This window comes from Crocodylus siamensis, chromosome 3 (assembly GCF_052110815.1).
Source record: "Crocodylus siamensis isolate JL-2025a chromosome 3, ASM5211081v1, whole genome shotgun sequence".
Taxonomy (NCBI): Eukaryota; Metazoa; Chordata; order Crocodylia; family Crocodylidae; genus Crocodylus; species Crocodylus siamensis.
Window position 1 is genome coordinate 23,753,323 of NC_143397.1, and position 18,668 is coordinate 23,771,990.

At 40.0% G+C, this 18,668-nt stretch overlaps 1 protein-coding gene across 2 annotated transcripts in view; it reads right to left on the reverse strand.

Annotated features, from left to right (window-relative positions):
• Positions 1–2,052: 2,052 nt before the first annotated feature.
• LMBRD2 (LMBR1 domain containing 2) overlaps positions 2,053–18,668 on the reverse strand; it is a 37,586-nt gene continuing 20,970 nt past the window's right edge. The window contains exons 11-19 of one of the 2 annotated variants that reach the window (XM_090037939.1): positions 18,470–18,516; positions 17,373–17,506; positions 17,048–17,153; positions 14,998–15,095; positions 9,265–9,368; positions 7,709–7,755; positions 5,547–5,649; positions 4,059–4,188; positions 2,053–3,008 (exon numbers count right to left, since the gene is read on the reverse strand). In XM_090037939.1, the coding sequence (XP_089894065.1) occupies positions 2,948–3,008; positions 4,059–4,188; positions 5,547–5,649; positions 7,709–7,755; positions 9,265–9,368; positions 14,998–15,095; positions 17,048–17,153; positions 17,373–17,506; positions 18,470–18,516 (830 nt within the window). In that variant the 3' untranslated portion in view covers positions 2,053–2,947. Of the gene's footprint in view, positions 3,009–4,058; positions 4,189–5,546; positions 5,650–7,708; positions 7,756–9,264; positions 9,369–14,997; positions 15,096–17,047; positions 17,154–17,372; positions 17,507–18,469; positions 18,652–18,668 lie in introns of both variants that reach the window. The other variant, XM_090037938.1, reaches the window with a different exon arrangement.

Genomic DNA, 18,668 nt, shown 5'->3' on the forward strand with positions numbered 1-18,668 from the left:
CTTATGCTTGATAGAAAACCACTAATTTGTTCACAGTACCATACCCTGATAAAGCCTAAACATTCCTGCCTCAGTTAAGGGCTAAATTTCCATATCTGTATTTGTGTTAGTCACTGGAATCTGATTAGTGTTAATTTATACAAATAGCTTTGCTAAATGCTTTGAAAAATGTCACTAGGAAGTCCAGACACAGGGCTAGCTAGTTTTTCTATACAAGCATTTCATTGCGTTTCCTACAAAATCATTAGCAAATATTCAGTCTACTTCCATGAAAGCCAAAGCAGGCTCAAGCTCCATTAACTATGCTGAAATTTGACATCTGGATCAGTACATTCATGAGCAACCAGAATAAAGTGCTTCCTTTCATCATCACCAATTAATAGCGAAAGAGAAACTTCTTCTTTCAAATGCAGTTTACAAAGCATTGCTGAAGGACTTGTGTTTTTTGCCCTTTTTATGAAGTTTTATTTTTAAACTTCAGGCATCTAGATTAATAAAATCCCAGGGTTTTTCTTTTAAGAAAAGAGGGAAATCCAGATTTAGTCACTCATAGCTCTGCTGAAATATTTCTTGAGTTTTAAGCATGTACATTGTGAATAGTCCTACCTTAACTGGAAGAGAGGTATAAGTAGAATGTACTACAGATCATACATCTCAAATATATTTATTGAGTTAAATAGTTACTAATATATCAGTATGCAGGTCTCAATAAAATCTCTCTCCTTCTCAGTTGCTTAGCTTCCAGTTTGTGGTGCTGTCATCAAATGCTCCAGTCACCACAGAGTCTTCCAGGGTACACATAATCTGCATTTCAAACGTATGCCATACACACCACAAACAGGAACTACTCTGTTTACCAGGGTATGTCTATCAGGCACAAGGCAATGCCATGCAGAGGCATCCCATGCTAGCTCTGGAACCAGCACAGCACACCCACCTTGTGCAATGCACTGCATGCTAAGCAGCTCTGCTGAGACGTTGGGCTTATTAGCCCAGGATAGCACTGCATTAATGTAGCTGTCCTGCTTCTAGGTTCCACTGTTAGGGTGTTTATAGACATGCTCTGGGAGGCAGGGTGCTTTAATTAGCACAGCTCCAAAAGCTTCATGTGTATCAGTGCCCCCACACTAAAAAATTGCAGCAGGGTGCTTTGAACTATAGCTAAAAAAAGCTCTAAAATGCCACACTGCCATTCTTCAGCGCAGGGGTGCTGATGCATGTGATGCTGGAGTCTGCTGAAGCACAGTAATTACTATGTTCCAGTAGACTTGATCAATTGCGTCTGCTCCCTGCACATGTATTGGAGCCCTTTGTGTCTAGTATCTTTATATGACACTGTATTGCACCATACAGGTACTCAACAATGACCTTTGAAACAAAGTCCTCTGAGAAGTGGTCCAGAAATGACACGCTTAAATCACTGCAAATGTCTCCTAATTTCAGTTGGAATGGCGCACTTATCTGAGATCAGGATTCTGAATTAAAATCATGCATTGTTCAAGTGTTCAAGAGAAAAAAATGACATCTTCTATTTTGGTTTTCAACACTGCTGTGCAGTAAATGTATATGAGGAAAAAAAAAAACCTAGTGTGGTAAAAATTAACCCCCTGCCCTCCCCCCCCAAAATAAAAAAAAAAAATTAAGTGCGACTTAAAATTACAAACAAAGCAAAATTAAATTGATATCTCCCTCCCCGCTCCCCACAAATAGTAACACTACTATACCTTTTACCTTATACTTTACAATTCATTCAACCAACTATGGTTTTAAAATATTCCCGCCTACACCGACTATTAAATTTAAGCATTTTTATACTATTTCTGGTTGGCAGCTTTTTGAATGGCAATTGAATGAACAAGTTGTTTTATTTCTTTTTGCAGACAGACAGACTACTTACTGTAAAACACAGGCACCTCAAAGGACAGATACCTTATACAAGGCAGTGGAGTTAAGATGTCAAAAATATTTACCAATAACTAGTCACACTACATTGTTCACTTATTTCAAAGTGAAGATTCAGCGTTTAAAACTGTACGATAAATAAGTGCAAAATTGTAACATTTAAAATTTTATTCAAATTTCACATTAAATATTTTTATACCTACAAGACCAATGTGCCAAGATTTTCATCTTACTACTGTAAACAAAATATCTCAAACAGCCACCATACCCGGAGGATGCATTCCTGCTATTGCACACATGCTTATATGACAGTGATAATGAAAGTACCTGTCTATATTGAATCTGAATTATTTACATATGCCAATGCCATCTGCAGGTAGTGTTGAAAGAGGAAAAAAAAATTCTAAGTTCTATGACTGATGTGCAAGCCCCTTCACATCTTATGCTACTGTGTTTTGTACAAAATTACCATTCAATCTCTCATACTCATAAAAGGCCTAATTCAAAGGACACTGAAGTCAAAAGCAGATTTCTCATTGATTTCAATGGACCTTGGATGAGGCTTAAAGTTCAAAACAGACAGCTGTCCCAGGGTATTTACTACAGTAATTGATATAACTGCACTTAGGATGCATTAGATTTCTCTCAGAGTATCTTATCAATTCCTTATTTCAAGAAAGGAAAAATCAGCAGTAAAATTTGACATAAAAGTGTAAATCGAGCCCTATTTATACATATAAAATGTAGTCTATTCTATCACTTAAGAGAAATTGATTTCTGTCATCCTAGTTATGGTAGGGGAGAAAAACAACCTACCACACAGATGTATAATACCTGTTAACAGGAGAAGCATATTCGTGTTCATAGTAGACTGGTAAAGTTACTCAAGGTGGATTATAAAATGTTTGTTTGTTCCTTCATTTTCCTTTTTTATTTGTTGAAAGGAGAGGGCATTTTTGGTTCAAAGATATGGTACAATTACAGTATTTTTCAAATAATGAATGAGAGACTTATTTCCATTAAGTTTTCTGAAGCACTACTGGATTTAGACGTCATCAAATATTCTACTTCGTGACATTGACAAATACCTTCCACCAGGTTGATACCTGAAAGACAAACGTTAAGAAACTGTGTGTACAAAGTCACAGAGATGGAATAAAAGCCCCCAAGTCTCCTGTGGAGTCTGGATAAAACAGACTTTAATTACAGTATTTGACATGCCAGTAAGCCACTGAATACTATATATAGAATTAGCTATCTGAAACTCAAATTGTTCAATCTTGCTGTATTTAGAGTAAAATGATAATGTAATTTTGTTTGCCGCCGAGTTGAAAACAGGTAATACAAATGTACAGGTATATAAATCAAGCATGAAATCCTGACCCTAATGAAATTAATGAGAATTTTGCATTGACTTCACAATAGTGGCAGGACCATACTGAAAGTGCAACTGTTGGCTCATATAAATTCAGTGCGACTATGCAAAGAAAAATATATAGATACTGTATATTATTTTTTCTTGTATTTTCACTTAATGACTGTTCTTTGCTTCAGTATAAGAGTTGTAGGTGAGGAATAATTTGAAGCATTACTAGAGCGCTAAAAACCAACCAATCATTAAGTGCAAGTGACAGTGTATATTATAGGATTTCACACTCTTTGGCTCCTTCACCTGTCTCTATGGGAGATATTTCTCAGATGTAAACTCAGTATGAAGACATGCATGTCAAAACTATTAACTGAAATAAATTAGTTAGACCCATTAGACATTTGGGAGATTGAGGGGGAAACCAGAAGCATTACGTTTCAGGAGATTTCAAACACTGCCCTAGTGATCTTAAGAACTACAAATGCTAAGCAAAAACCCGAATTCTCTCATGGAGCAAATATTTTTGGAAAAGTACAAATATTTTACATAGGGCTCTGCCATACATTCAAATTAAAGCTGGATAGAGACCAGCTATAAAGTTTTTATACATTTTCAAGCACTAACTTTATAGGTGGTTGACCCTTTTTATAGTTGGATGGACATTTTATGGTGTGATAATTACTTAGCACTTGTGGCCGGTCTCAATTTATTGTGCAATTAACTAGTTAACTGCATAATATATGCAATGTATAGCAGGTGCCTTAGACAAGATATTAAACTTCCTTACCTTCCTGAGTCTGATTCAAGAGGATCATCAGTAATAGTATCTGCATTAAAATCCAAAGGTTCTGCATCTTGGAGAAGTTCTATTCTATCCCTCTCAGTCTTGCCATTTGACCTGGTGTATTTAGACAGTGCTGGATGTTTTAAAAAAAAACAAAGCAAAAAAACAACACTTTGTAAGATGTGTAAAATTACAGAATAAAACTGATGTCATCCAAAGAAAACCCCTAATTTTGACTACATTCAATTTGTGATGCCGATCATAACTGGATGCTCAGATTTCCAACTACTACTTCAGAACCCCTGAAATTTTTCAAAATGGGCAAAAGCCTCAATTTCCACCAAATTTTATCACAGGCTCTTTTCAGTGGGATTATTTCCATGAAGAGTTGAACTATAACAGGAACTCTCTCCATTAGAAAATACAGTCTTCATATTTTTCAAGAAGAGTAACTAAACAGTAAGTTAAAAACTAGTGTTTCTTAAAAACAAACCAAATAAAAATGTGTACCTCTGAACAAAGGATGGGTGTCTATGCATGCAGAAATAATAATTTATTTCTTTGTTAAGAAGAGGTACCAGTGAATGAAAACAATACAATTTAATCATACAGGTCTTAATCACAGCTGCTGGTGTAGCTTTTGTCATAACTTGCAAGGCTCCATACGGTTTGTGTAAGACTGAAATCACATTGGCTATTTAGTCATACAACATATAACCTGTAACACTTCTATTTTAACATGTGTACCATGGAACAGTCACAGGTAAACTATAGGTGAAATATACTTTCTTAATTGGACATTTCAGGCCTAGTCAGTTGTACATGTTAACTGATGTTCAGTTGCATTTTCTGGACTTGTGCATTTGCACAAGACCATTCATGTCCTGCTTTTGAAAACTATTGGGAAAATATGAAAAATATACAAGAATTCAAATGTAAAAACATATTGCCTACTTTAAGAGTCTGACCAACATCTTACTGTTCTCATCTAAGAAACAAACAAGAGGATGTAGCATACACTAGATTCCTACAGGTTATGAAAACTAGAAATGTATACATTAGTTTGTTTACTCAACATGCTAAATATGCATTAAACTGAATTGCCGTGACAGCTCATTTGGAAGATTACCTTCACAACATGGATGACCAGAGGTTTTAAAACATTAAATTCTATATATTTCAAAATCCCCAGAACAGTCAACAACCTTCATTTTTAGGTTGAGGCTGCTGATATACGTTCAAGGGCTACATATCCCAGAGTCCAAGAACAATCTAAAAGTCTCAGAACACCCCCCACAGGCCAGAAAGGGGGGTCAGACTGCCATGTCCTGAAGACTTATTGCTGTTCCCGTAGTAAACAGAAGGGCCCTTTGTCTAATCCACCATAGCAGCTAGACAGCAAGCAGCAAACCAACTGTTATTTTTCCAGGTGGTACTGTGCCAATGAAAGGTGTTTTGGGGTTTTTTGTTTTTAAAATGTACATGACTTACGTCTATTTGTGCTGGGCTCTGAGAAACTAGATTCTTTTTGATCTGTGTGAACATTTCTGTTTCTGGTAGAATCTTCTCTATTTCCATATCGTTCTTTCCATTCCTGACAGAGAAAATACACTAATTTGAACCACATGAATAATCACACATAAATAGTCACCTTAAATCATTACCTGGAATGAATCAAGTCTCTAGATCTATAAACTTTGGTTATTCACCCTCCAATAACTATAAAAACATATTACACATTCATCCTGTGAGATTCTGTGCCTTGCTGCACCAGAAATATTAAATCAAGATAAAAAACTCTTGATTTTCAAAAATGTTTCACTAAAAATGTGCTTCAGTAGTGGTCTTTTTCTGAAGTAAGAACCATCATGTATGTTAACTACATATTAACTAACCAGTCAAAGAGCACTAAACCACTGTGCTCTATAAAGATGAGGCAACGACTTCTTTGATTGGTATCCACAGTATAGCTGGCAATGCTGTGCTTGGCTTGTTCTGGTCAGACCTGAAGAAGAATGTCTTGCATTCAAAAGCTTGAATAACTCTAGCCGAAGTACCCAGTTGGTCCAGTAAAAATATCACTTTAAGAAAACTGTCTCACATAATTTCTGGACTATCAGTTACAGCATCACTTGTACACACTACAGAGATGAGGAGAGAAATTAACTTTTGGTTGGTCTCCATCTGCTGGTAGGATACTATGTCCACAGCTCAGGCTAGCATATTAAAACTTTGGCTGAAAGTAAACTATACAGTAACCCTGGTGAGCTCCATTGTGGCACTATGTGTTGTGATGTACAGTCAAATTTCTGCTCCCTAGATATAAGGGAAGCCAAAGCCACTTGTTACTTTTCTGAGTCAAATAAAATTCCTGTTACAATCTGTGGGAAATAATTCTTGTGAAAAACACACACACAAAACTTACCAGTGGAAAAACAACTGGCCTAGCTCCAGCAAAGTCATTATACCAATTTATGCCCACTGAGTATCTTCTGTTCTAGGTTACAGAAGATTTTTGTGGCCAATTACAATTTTAGGACTGTTAAGAATAGCTTGGAAAGGATGAAATTGGTTATGACCAATTATTTTTGTATCTGTAAAGTGTAGGATATGCATGTAGAAAATAACCTTTCAAAATTAAGTCAATGCAGATTTTCAATAAACCAGATGCACTGCAACACCCACTCTACTGTTGCCTGGTACTGCAGCTTTGATTCCTTGCAGAACTGCATTATGCGTTCAAGGACATACACAAGCTGCAAAACATTCTATCAATTTCTTTAGGAAAATAAATAAAAAGCAAGTCATGAAGATAGATGGAGAACCAAGTGACAGACGTTCATTTCTACCTTCAGAAATTCTTACTGGTAGAAGAATTGCCCAGGAGCTAGAATATCCATACATTCCAGCTCCATGGCTGGGGAGCTCCATAGGCAAACTCTATAACCAGGCAGCACAAAAGGGCCCATGCCTGGGAAGGGGGCAGGCTGTAAAGAGCCAGTTCTTTTCTTATCAAAAATAGATCTCGACTGTACAGCTGTTGGTCCTGTAAGAAAGGCTTCTCTCCTGGCACAAATGTCCGAACTGAATATTTAGTCACTGGAAATGGGGGGTGAAGGTTGACAAGAACAGCAAGCATGACTTAAGTGCCTCATACTTGAAATCCCTCTACTAATAAACAAACTAACAAAACCTTAAATGTTTTTTAAAAAAAAACAAATTGGATCCATTTAAAATGGTAAGAGCAAACCACTCCAGAACATGCTCTACCATGATTGCTGGGGAATTTCGTGGAAGGCAATTAAGGCAGGTTTAAAGCCCACCAGTCAGATGAGGGAAATTCCCATATCCTAGCTGAGTTGCCTAAAAGGAGGAAAAAACCAACTATATGACCAGTTCTTCTTTGATAATCTAGTCCTGTAAAGTCTTTTACAAACAGAAAAAGTTAACTCTGGAAATTTGGATTGAATTTATTCATCATAGTCTGGGGATACCCAAACCCATGGTTTTTGATTAAAAAAATATTTGCCAAAAAAAAAAAAAAAAAAAAAAAAAAAAGCTTGCCTATTCCCTACTTACAGAAAGTTGTTCTAGTGGAAACTTCTAATGCATTACAAAAAAGAGTACAATACTTTCAAAAATAAATCTCATACCCTTCTTCTGTTTTCTCCTTCTTCTTGCCGTTGCCGTTTTCTTTTCTCTAGAAAAAAGAAAATAAAACATTTTATTTAACTACAGAGCAATAAATATCAATAGTGATATGAATATTAAAGCAACACAGATTTTATGTTTAAGGAACTGGAATAAAATGCTACTGACACTTCAAAAGTGATTAAAGGAAAACAGAACACTTTTCAGTAATAATTGCTCAATAATTTTCCTGGGACAAAGTTTAAAATCAGCAGTTTATCCGTATCGATAAGCTTAGTTGGAACTCATATCAAATGTATAACAATGTAGAATATATTTGAAAACAAGGAACATAATTCTGAGTATTAAGAGATTGGACAGAAAAAGGAGTATTACTCCTAATATTTAGAAGTTTAGACTGAGGATCCCTGACAGAGAAATGACAATACTAGCAAACAAACAAGCAACTAAAAAAATACATAAGCCTCAAAGATGTGGCAGTCCTAAAAATCAAACTAAATAGAAGACACCACTAGATAGCTTTGTAAAATGTAAAGATACAACTTCAAATCTGCTATCCTTTCAAAACAGATCTTCTGCAAACCTATGATGGTTAACTGCTTAACAAGAGAGTAGGAAAATGTTTCTTCCAAAGAAAACTTCATTCAGAACAAGCAACTTCACCTTAGATGTCTAGAGTCCTTACATAATGTATTTAACGAAAAAAAATAGGTTATTAGCCATATTAGTAAGAAGTAGTCAGGCAGAAAGCAGGGTAGAGCTTCACCTTACAGATTAACCGAATCAGAGAAGCATAATCTTTCATGAGCAAGAGCTCATTTCATGCCATTTAATGAAGTGAGATCTTGCTCACAGAAGCTTATGCTCTGATTCAGTTATTAGAAAAGAATTACTACACATTGCCATAACATGTTTCACATAAGAACCTGAATTAGTTGCACTTTTATGATTTAGTTAAGACTGAAGATCTCAAAGGGATAAAACACAACAATTACTTCATCTATTAATGAAAAACAGGTTTGAAATAATTACCTGAGCAACACTCAATAATGATACATAGCTCCAAGTATCAGTAATAAAAAATACAATATTCAGTTGAAACTGCAAGTAAAGTTAAGGGAGAAATTTAATTTGAGTGTCAAGAATTAGGAGAGAACAGCTAGGCTATTATTCTTACTCCTATGAAAAAGCAAAATTTAGTTTTTATTGAAAGACAGAGATGTTAACTATCCCATGTGAAAGATCAGAATACTACAAGCATACTAGCTGGCCACTACGGGACAGCAATAATTCAGTACCAATGAATCAAACACACTGGTTCTTGTATAACCCAAGATTTCTTTAGGTCTCCCCTTAAAGCTGCTTACAAGACAGATTTGAAAAGCAGTATAACTATAGGTAAGGTTATATAAACAATTTTAAGATTTTGAAGCAAAGTACGGAAAAGCCACAAGTTATGCTGCTATACAACCTTCACTCCTGTTGCTATACAACTGCATTTTAGACACTTATAGTGCTCCTATCACTTCTGGCAAGCAATGCAAGATAACAGTCTTACCTCTTCTGATTAATTCTTTTCCTTCATCAATTAAGTCAGAAGTCATTTCACTGTCTCCCATGAACTGCTGGAATCCCAGAAGATTCAGACAGCGAGTTCCTAAACTGGGAGAAAGAAGAGGATCTCTCTTTTAATTCAGAACAGGGTTTGGCAATTTCCTTTCTAGTTTGGATCATCAATATGCATTGAGGATCAGAGAATTTTACATTTACAGCACTTGCACATTTTCACAAAGTGAGAATTCAGAACACAAAACAGGTACATTTATCTGTTCCAGGAACAACGCATAAATTAGGCTATAAAAGCCTTGTAAATTACATTAAATCAGAAATATGCATTAAAATGAAAGCAAGTTTATATGAGAAGTGTTCCCTTTTACTAGGATTATACTATATTTACACAAATATAAGATGACCCCCCAATAATTATATTCTGTATATGGAAAATGTATACATTTGTTCATAGATTCATAGATGCTAGGGTCGGAAGGGACCTCAATAGATCATCGAGTCCGACCCCCTGCATAAGCAGGAAAGAGTGCTGGGCCTACATTACCCCAGCTAGATACACATCCAACCTTCTCTTGAATACCCCCAGGGTAGGGGAGAGCACCACCTCCCTTGGGAGCCCATTCCAGACCTTGGCCACTCGAACTGTGAAGAAGTTCCTCCTAATATCTAATCTAAATCTGCTCTCCTCCAGCTTGTGGCCATTATTTCTTGTAACCCCCGGGGGCGCCTTGGTGAATAAATACTCACCAATTCCCTTCTGTGCCCCCCTGACGAACTTATAGGCAGCCACCAGGTCGCCTCTCAACCTTCTCTTGCGGAGGCTGAAAAGGTCCAGTTTCTCTAATCTCTCCTCATAGGGCTTGGCCTGCAGGCCCTTAACCATACGAGTGGCCCTTCTCTGGACCCTCTCCAGGTTATCCGCATCTTTCTTGAAGTGCGGCGCCCAGAATTGCACGCAGTACTCCAGCTGCGGTCTGACCAGCGCCCGATAGAGGGGAAGTATCACCTCCTTGGACCTATTTGTCATGCATCTGCTGATGCACGATAAAGTGCCATTGGCTTTTCTGATGGTTTCGTCACACTGCCGACTCAAGTTCATCTTGGAGTCTACTAGGACTCCAAGATCCCTTTCCACTTCCGTGCCACCCAGCAGGTTATTTCCTAGGCTGTAGGTGTGCTGGACATTTTTCCTCCCTAGATGCAGCACTTTGCATTTCTCCTTGTTGAACTGCATTCTGTTGTTTTCTGCCCACTTGTCTAACCTGTCCAGGTCTGCTTGCAGCTGTTCCCTGCCCTCCGGCGTGTCCACTTCGCCCCATAGCTTAGTGTCATCTGCAAACTTGGACAGAGTACATTTCACCCCCTCGTCCAAGTCGCTGATGAAGACATTAAAGAGTATCGGTCTAGTTTTCCAGATATATAATCCAATTATCAGAAAACTGTTTTAAGTTCATCCCTCCCCACTACTACAGCAGGGAAAACAGTGTCTGTCCCCCCACCATTCCCTCCCTCATAGCCTTTCTGCCCTCCCACCCCCAGCTGCCCACAGTCTCTGTTCCCTTCCCCACCCCCAGACTCTGCCTCTTCTGCCCCTGATCCCCAAAACCTTTGCCTCTTCCCTCTTACTGTCAGACGCTGCTCAGGCTCTATTCCCTCCTGGGTCACAGAGTGCAGCACGAGCCAGGCCACACAGTAGTGTTAAAGCTGCTGCTTGCCTGGACAGGGGACAGAGTTTCCATGTAGTCTGTGCCCAGGAGGAAATCTAGCATAAGCTGGAGCCAAGCTGCACTTGACAGTGAAGTGGGTAGGCAGGGGCCGGGGAAGAGAATGGGGCCAGAAGCTGCAGAGACCAAATGGGGGTGTTAGGGATGGGAGACATGGGTGCTGTGGGTGTGATTCTGGCTCCAACCAGGCTCAGGGCCAGAGCCAGAGATGCAGAAACTCCCTGCCTCCTCCCCTCCGACTTTGTATGCAAATCTAGGACTAGGGGCTTCCCTCCCACCCATGCTGACTGGGGGGTGGGGAAGGGGGCACCCTTAGATTCAAATAAATACCAAACTCTTAAAACAGAGTAAGGTCCTTACAGTTATAGCATGATCGGGCAGGCCCTATGAAGATAGGCTACGGGACCTGAACCTGTTCAGCCTCCATAAGAGAAGGCTGAGGGGGGATCTAGTGGCCTGTTACAAAGTGGTCAGAGGGGACCAGCAGGCATTGGGGGAGTCCCTGTTCTCCCCACCCCCACTCTGAGTACTACCAGGAGTGACTAGAAATAACAGTCACAAGCTGGCAGAGGGTAAATTCAGATTACACATCAGGAGGCGCTACTTCACTGTCAGGGCGGCTAGGATCTGGAACCAACTTCCATCAGGTCAGGCCTCACCCAGGTGGGAAGGATCAAGACCACCACCACGAAAAAATGGGTGGTGGTGGTTGGAGACTCCCTTCTGCAGGGAACAAAGGGAGCCATCTCCCAACCTGACCTGATGTCTTGGGAATACTGTTGCTTGCCCGGAGCCTGGATCAGAGATGTCATGGAGGGACTACCAAGACTTATCCTCTGACCCATGCTGGTCATCCATGTGGGCACCAACAATACTGCCAGGGGAGACCCTGAGTGGATCAAAAGTGGCTACAGAGCTCTGGCTGTAAGAGTCATGGGGTCTAGGCCTCTTCAATCCTTCCGGTCAAGGGAAAGGGCCCAGCCAGAAACAGGTGCATCCTGCAGATCAATACCTGGCTGTGCAGGTGGTGTCACCAGCAGGGATTTGGCTTCTTCAGTGATGGGATGTTGTTTCAAGGACTGCTGGGAAGAGATGGGATTCACCTGATGGAGAGGGAAGAGCATCTTCACAGACATGCTCACTAACCTAGTGAGGAGGCATTTAAACTAGGTCCGCGGGGGCGATGGAGACCAAAGCCCTGAGGGAAGTGGGAGACCTGGAGGAATAGCAAGCAGGGGAGGTGCTCTCATACTTCCTGAGAAATCAGGGCAATTGACTAGTTACCTAAAGTGCCTGTACATGAATGTACAGAGCCTGGGAAACAAGCAGGAATAATTAGAAGCCCTTGCACAGTCACGGAACCATGATGCCATTGAAATAACAGAGACTTGGTGGGATAGCTCACAAGACAAGAGCACTGTCATGGGTGGGTACAAACTGTTCAGGAAGGACATGCAAGGAAGAAAGAGGAGGAGTTGCTCTATATGTAAACAAGCCCATATGATTGCTCAGAGCTCCAGTATGAAACTGGAGATAGGCCTGTTGAAAGTCTCTGGGTTAAAAGTTAGAGGGGAGAGAAACAAGGGTGACGTTGTGGTGTGGGTCTGCTCCAGACCACAAGACCAAAGGAAGAGGTGGATGAGGCTCTCTTCAAACAACTAGTGGAAGTTTCCCAATTACAAGTCCTGCTTCTCATGGGGGACTTCAATCACCCTGACACCTGCTGGGAGGGCAAAACAGCAGTGCTCAGGCAATCCTGCAAGTTTGTGGAGGATGCTGGGGACAACTTACTCGTGCAAGTGCTGGAGCGGCCAGCTAGCAGTGGTGCTATTATTTATCTGCTGCTCAGAAACAGGGAAGAATTGGTGGGGAATCTAGTAGTACACGGTACCTTGGGCAGTAGTGACCACAAAATGATTGACATGAGGATCCTGAGAAAAGGAAGGATGGAGAGCAGCAGAGTAAGGACCCTGGACTTCAGAAAAGCAGACTGCAACTCACTCAGGGACCTTATGGGCAGGAACCTGGGAAGCCAGTTTGAAAGGGAGGAGTCCAGAAGAGCTGGCTATACTTTCAAGAAACCTTATGGCAAGTGCAGGAACAAACCATCCTGAAGTGCAGGAAGACTAGCAAGTACAGCAGAACACCAGCTTGGCTTAGAAAGGAACTCTTCAGTAAACTAAGTCACAAAAAGGAAGCTCAGAAGAAGTGGAAACTTGGACAAATAAGTAATGAGGAGTAGAACAGCATTGATCAGGCATACAGGGATGAAGTCAGGAAGGCCAAAGAGCAACTGGAATTGCAGCTAGCAAGGGAGGTGAAGGGCAACAAGAAAGGTTTCTACAAGTATGTCAGCAGCAAGAGGAGGATCAGGGAGAATGTGGGATGCTTACTGAATGGGGGAGGCAAACTGGATTCAGAAAAGGATGAAGTGCTCAATACCTTCTTCACCTCGGTCTTCACAGGCAAGTTCAGCTTCCAGACTACAGCACCAGGTAGCAGTTTAGGAAAGGAGGTGAGCAGCCAACAGTGGCAAAAGAACAGATTAGGGACTGTTTAGAAAACCTGGACATATACAAGTCCATGGGACCAGACAGGAGACAAGAAGCTGAATATGAGGCAACAGTGTGCACTTGATGCAAAGAAGATTAGGGATATACTGAGCTGCATCAGTAGGAGTGTTGCCAGCAGGTCAAGGGAAGCGATTACTTCCCTCTCTTCAGGACTGGTGAGGCTACATCTGGGATGATCTAGTTGGGGATGGTCCTTCTTTGAGCAGGGAGTTGGACTAGATGACCTCCTGAGGTTCCTTCCAACTCTAACTTTCTATGATTCTATGAAACACTGAGCTTCTTATACATTCTAAATGCAAAATTTTAGATCAAAGTCTCTTCCTTTCTTCCTGAACAGCCTTAAAACAACCAACACTCCCTTTTCTTCTCCCAACTTGTTGAACAAGTTGCTTTAAAATGTAAAGAATGCTATCTGGGGGCTGGTCTCCCTGGCCACTAACCTCTCCTAATTCAACACTCACCTTACAAGCCATATCTACCTTTACACCTACCAAATACTGAGTAAAAGTCACTTTTCTCTAAAAAAAAAACCCCAAAACCAAAAAACCAAAATAAAAAAAAAATGACACTTGATGGCGCACACATGTTTTTGCAAAGTTATTGCTGGAACTTTTTTCCTCCCTTCACCATAGCAATTTCTGCAGTCTCTTCACAGTGCCATGTCAGAAAACAAATTGAGGCTAGTCTGGGCTGGGTCCTATTCTTGGTGCCTTTACTGAGGCCTGTAACAAAATTGGGCAATCTAATAATGCATCGTGAACTATATCCTAGTGACAGACAATTTTACATATGCAACCCCTAAACAAATGAAAATGTAGAGATTAGAGGGCTGAAACACCAGGTGCTACGAGCCTTCCAAATAAATACTAATCAATCTAGAAAACTTGCCAATCAAAACAAGCGTATTAGAGAAGGTTTGATGTTCTCAAACTCTGCTAACACTGCTTAGTATATTAGAAGATCATACCAGAAATATAACTCCCAGCTAATGAAATCCAGTCTTCAACTAATGGAAACAAGATTTTCCACTACAGTTGAAGCAGCATAGATCCCCAAAAATCTAAGGAGGAAATTTAATGGAAAAATTCAGTTAGCCATCAGCGCTAAGAGTATTTATACTTAAAATGTACAGATTGACTTTTATTAGTAGATGTTTTGGATGGGGAATCCAGAAAAAAAGATGACAAAGCTGATATGGAAATACAAAGCGCCCGAGCAAGGGACTAACAATAGAGGGATGGGGGAGAGAAGGGGAAGCAACTAGGTTACAGGCAATACAATGTACTACAATGTTAAACTAGTTGAAAACACTGAAGATGAAGTCACTGCCACAGCTCAAAGGTTGGGAGAAAAGTTTTACATTATGAAATTAGTGGTGTTCAAATAAACAAAAAATGCATACGTTTAGAGGTGTGAATAACTCACCTGAAATAAGTGGCAATACAGAGAATGACAACCAGCATTGGATAGTATATATAAAATCCATCTGCAATGAAGGATAACACTCGCATAGAGCCCATTATCTGAAAAGAAAAAGATGCATTAATATTAAAGCAAGATCTTATTATTTCTAGTTTTTTTTGTGTATTCACATTTCTCATAGTTCCACTTTTAGTGCCAGCTTCATTACAGTCAGGTCTACATTCTCTATGCATTTACTTACATATGCGTAATAACTCATTAAATCACCCTCTACTTCTCAGCATTTATCAATAAATTGTCAGTGTGCACCACACTACCACAGCACTGGTCAAAAGGTATACTTGGGTAGGCATCTTTGTATTAAATCTATATAAAACCTCACAATTTATTCTTATTACAGATTACCACCAGAATTGGTAATTCTGTTAATATCAAACCGTTAAGGTGTTCAATAAATATCTACTTTAAAGAGAAAAAAAGTCAAGACTGAAAACTAAACATAAAACTATACTGTTCATGTACAAATGTAAGTACAAGTTAAAAAAATAATGTTGCACTTTTCAGTTAGCTTAGGACAGGGGTGCTCAACCCCTGCTCATCAGGGGTGTGTGATCCAGTGCCTTGGCCTGTGGTGCTCCCCATCAGTCCAGAAATTTGGTGGTGGTGGGATTGTGGTGGCACTGGTTCCTCTGGCCAAATTTCTAGGCCCATGGGAAGCCCTGGGCCCTGCACACTGGAATCAGGCAGCTGATCCCAGTGTACAGGGTCATGTGGGCTCAATGCCAATCCCCTGTGTCCCAAGTGTAGGGTCCCTCAAGGCTCTGTCCTTGGGCCTATACTATTCAACATCTTCATTAATGATGTGGACATTGGTGTCAGAAGCGGACTTGCCAAGTTCGCTGACGACACCAAATTCTGGGGTAAAGCGACCATACCTGAGGACAGGAGGGTGATCCAGGCTGACCATGACAGGCTCAGGAAACGGGCGGACGAGAACCTGGTGGTGTTTAACACCGAAAAATGCAAGCATGCTTATAGGTTCAGCAGTGCTACGCTGGTTAGCACTATGGACAAAAGGGGCATGATTGACCACAAGATGAACATGAGCCTTCAATGTGATGCTCCAGCTAGTAAAGCAAGCAAAACGCTGGCTTGCATCCATAGATGCTTCTCAGGCAAATCCCAGGATATCATTCTCCCCTTGTACTGGGCCGTGGTGAGGTCACATCTGAAGTACTGTGTCCAGTTTTAGGCTCCACAATTCAAGGAGGTGGAGAAGCTTGAGAGAGTGCAGAGGAGAGCCATGCGCATGATCAGAGGGCAGAAAAACAGACCTTATGAAGAGAGGCTGAGAGCCATGGGACTCTTCAGCCTGGAAAAATGCAGGCTCAAGGGTGATCTGGTGGCCACCTATAAGTTCATCAGGGGTGCTCACCAGGATCTGGGGGAACGTTTGTTCACCAGAGCCCCTCAAGGGATGACAAGGTGAAACAGTCACAAACTCCTCCATTTCAGGCTGGACATAAGGAAGAATTTCTTTACTGTCTGAGCCCACAAGGTTTGGAATAGACTGCCGCCAGACGTGGCACTTAATTTGAACACCTTCAAGAGACATTTGGATGTTTATCTTGCTGGGATCCTATGCTACTAACTTCCTGCCCCTGGGGCAGGGGCTGGACTCGATCTTCTGAGGTCCCTTCCAGCCCTAATGTCTATGAATCTATGAAAGCCCAGCACACGGGGCTGTGTCGGGCACACAGACTAACCCTAGCCCACTCATCTGGCCCAGGGAGCCAAAAAGTTGAGCACCCCTGGCTGAAAACATTCTCATTATTTATAGACTAAAAACAGAGCCAGAGCCTGATTGCCAGTGATTTACAATCAGTAGCTTTCTCTTGCCTAATGAATAAGTCTAGACAATAGCTTCCAGCCTGCCTCCATGCAAGTCAAGAAAGCAAATCAAGTGATACTCTTAATATAAGTATTTCACATTAATATTTTTTGTTATCATCAAACTATTTTGTAGCATAAAAAATTCTCCTTCTACACCTACCGATGTATATGCAGTTACTTGTGTGTTTTTGTGAGAGATTGATGAATCCATGTGAGTCAAACCCAAGAAATTCAGACACAGTGGTGGAGTAAGACGGCAAAATAACCTGTATGAATTGAATTTAAAAGTTAGCAACTTTTAAACAATTTCCCCATTTAGAAGATTTGTGCTAAGAAAAATACACCACAACTAGGAATTAGATTGCTTTAAAGGTGAACTGAAAATAAAATTTATTTCCACCTGATTGATGAGGGTTACACTTCAAGCACTCTCACCATTAAAAATGATATTATTTGAAATGCTCTCAGAAACAATACATACTTACATGCCACTGAAAAGGAGACTGTATGCATCTGTTTGATGGTGGGAAGCTAAGTAATAATAGTTAAACACACGGATCCGGAAGACAGTAGAGTAAACACAGATACTTAAGAAGAAGATGGTAAGGAAGCAAGCCATCTAAAAGACAAAAATATTCCTTTTTTTACTTTTACTTCTACAACTTAAAATTCAATGCAATTTCAAGGTAATTACAACATTGTTAGAATACAGCAATAAATAAAATAGAAATAAATTCTCTCTATATATAATTTGGCATGGTATTCTAAATATAACCAATGCATATAAGTATTTCTAAAAAACTAAGTTTCCAGTTTGACAATACATATAGAAGCCTTTTTAAAAAAATAAAAATGGCAAGAGTATGAAGTACATTTTTAAAAAGCTAAATGATATCCTGATAACACCCTTACTATACAAACATACTAGGAATATGCATTTGCTGGTGTAAACAAACTGTTTCTAAATACAACTTGATAATGGGGATGAACTAAAATAGAAAAAAAATGGATGAATAAAGGTAGTACTAAATCAGCTACTTTAAGCAGCCTGGGAGCTTTTCCTCCATGAAAATGACAAAAATCATATCTTTAAAATTCATTCCGTTTTATTAGCAGGCTCCAAATTTGGAGCTCAGTTCCTATTTTGTGTGTTCTCTTAAGCCAACCATACCTCTTAAAACTATGGATTGGGTCATTCAGAGGCAGAGGTCTGCATACATGGAAGCTCAGAAAAACAAAAGGAAAATAAATCAGCCTAGAGAACAGAATTGAGGAGGCTACACATCACACCTCCAACCCATGACCTCAGAACAAACCCAAGTTTCATTTCTGTTTCAGATAACAGTGCCTCACTTAACTGGATCAGACTCTGGTGTACACCACAAGAGGGCAATTCCTCTTGCACAGGGCTGGATATCTTAAAGAGCACCTGTAATTTCCATCTGTGGTTAATTTAAGAGACAGTAGTTAACAAGTGCTGATTTCAATGTAGTCTCAGTCACTATCACTATGGCAGGGTTTTAAAACAAACAAACAAACAGACTAAAAGAATAATTGGTAGATAAACAAACTCAAACCTTACCTCTATATAAATATAGTTGTATGTTCTTTCTGCCAGTTGTATAAACACTGCAAACAGGGACAAAACAGGACTAGTGCTGAAAAATGTGCACTCTGACCACACAACAATTATAGAGAAAGCAGCCAACACAATGGCAAGAATCCTGCAAAACCATGGCCGCAGGAGACACTCCCAGTACCACTCTAGAAAAAGAAACCCC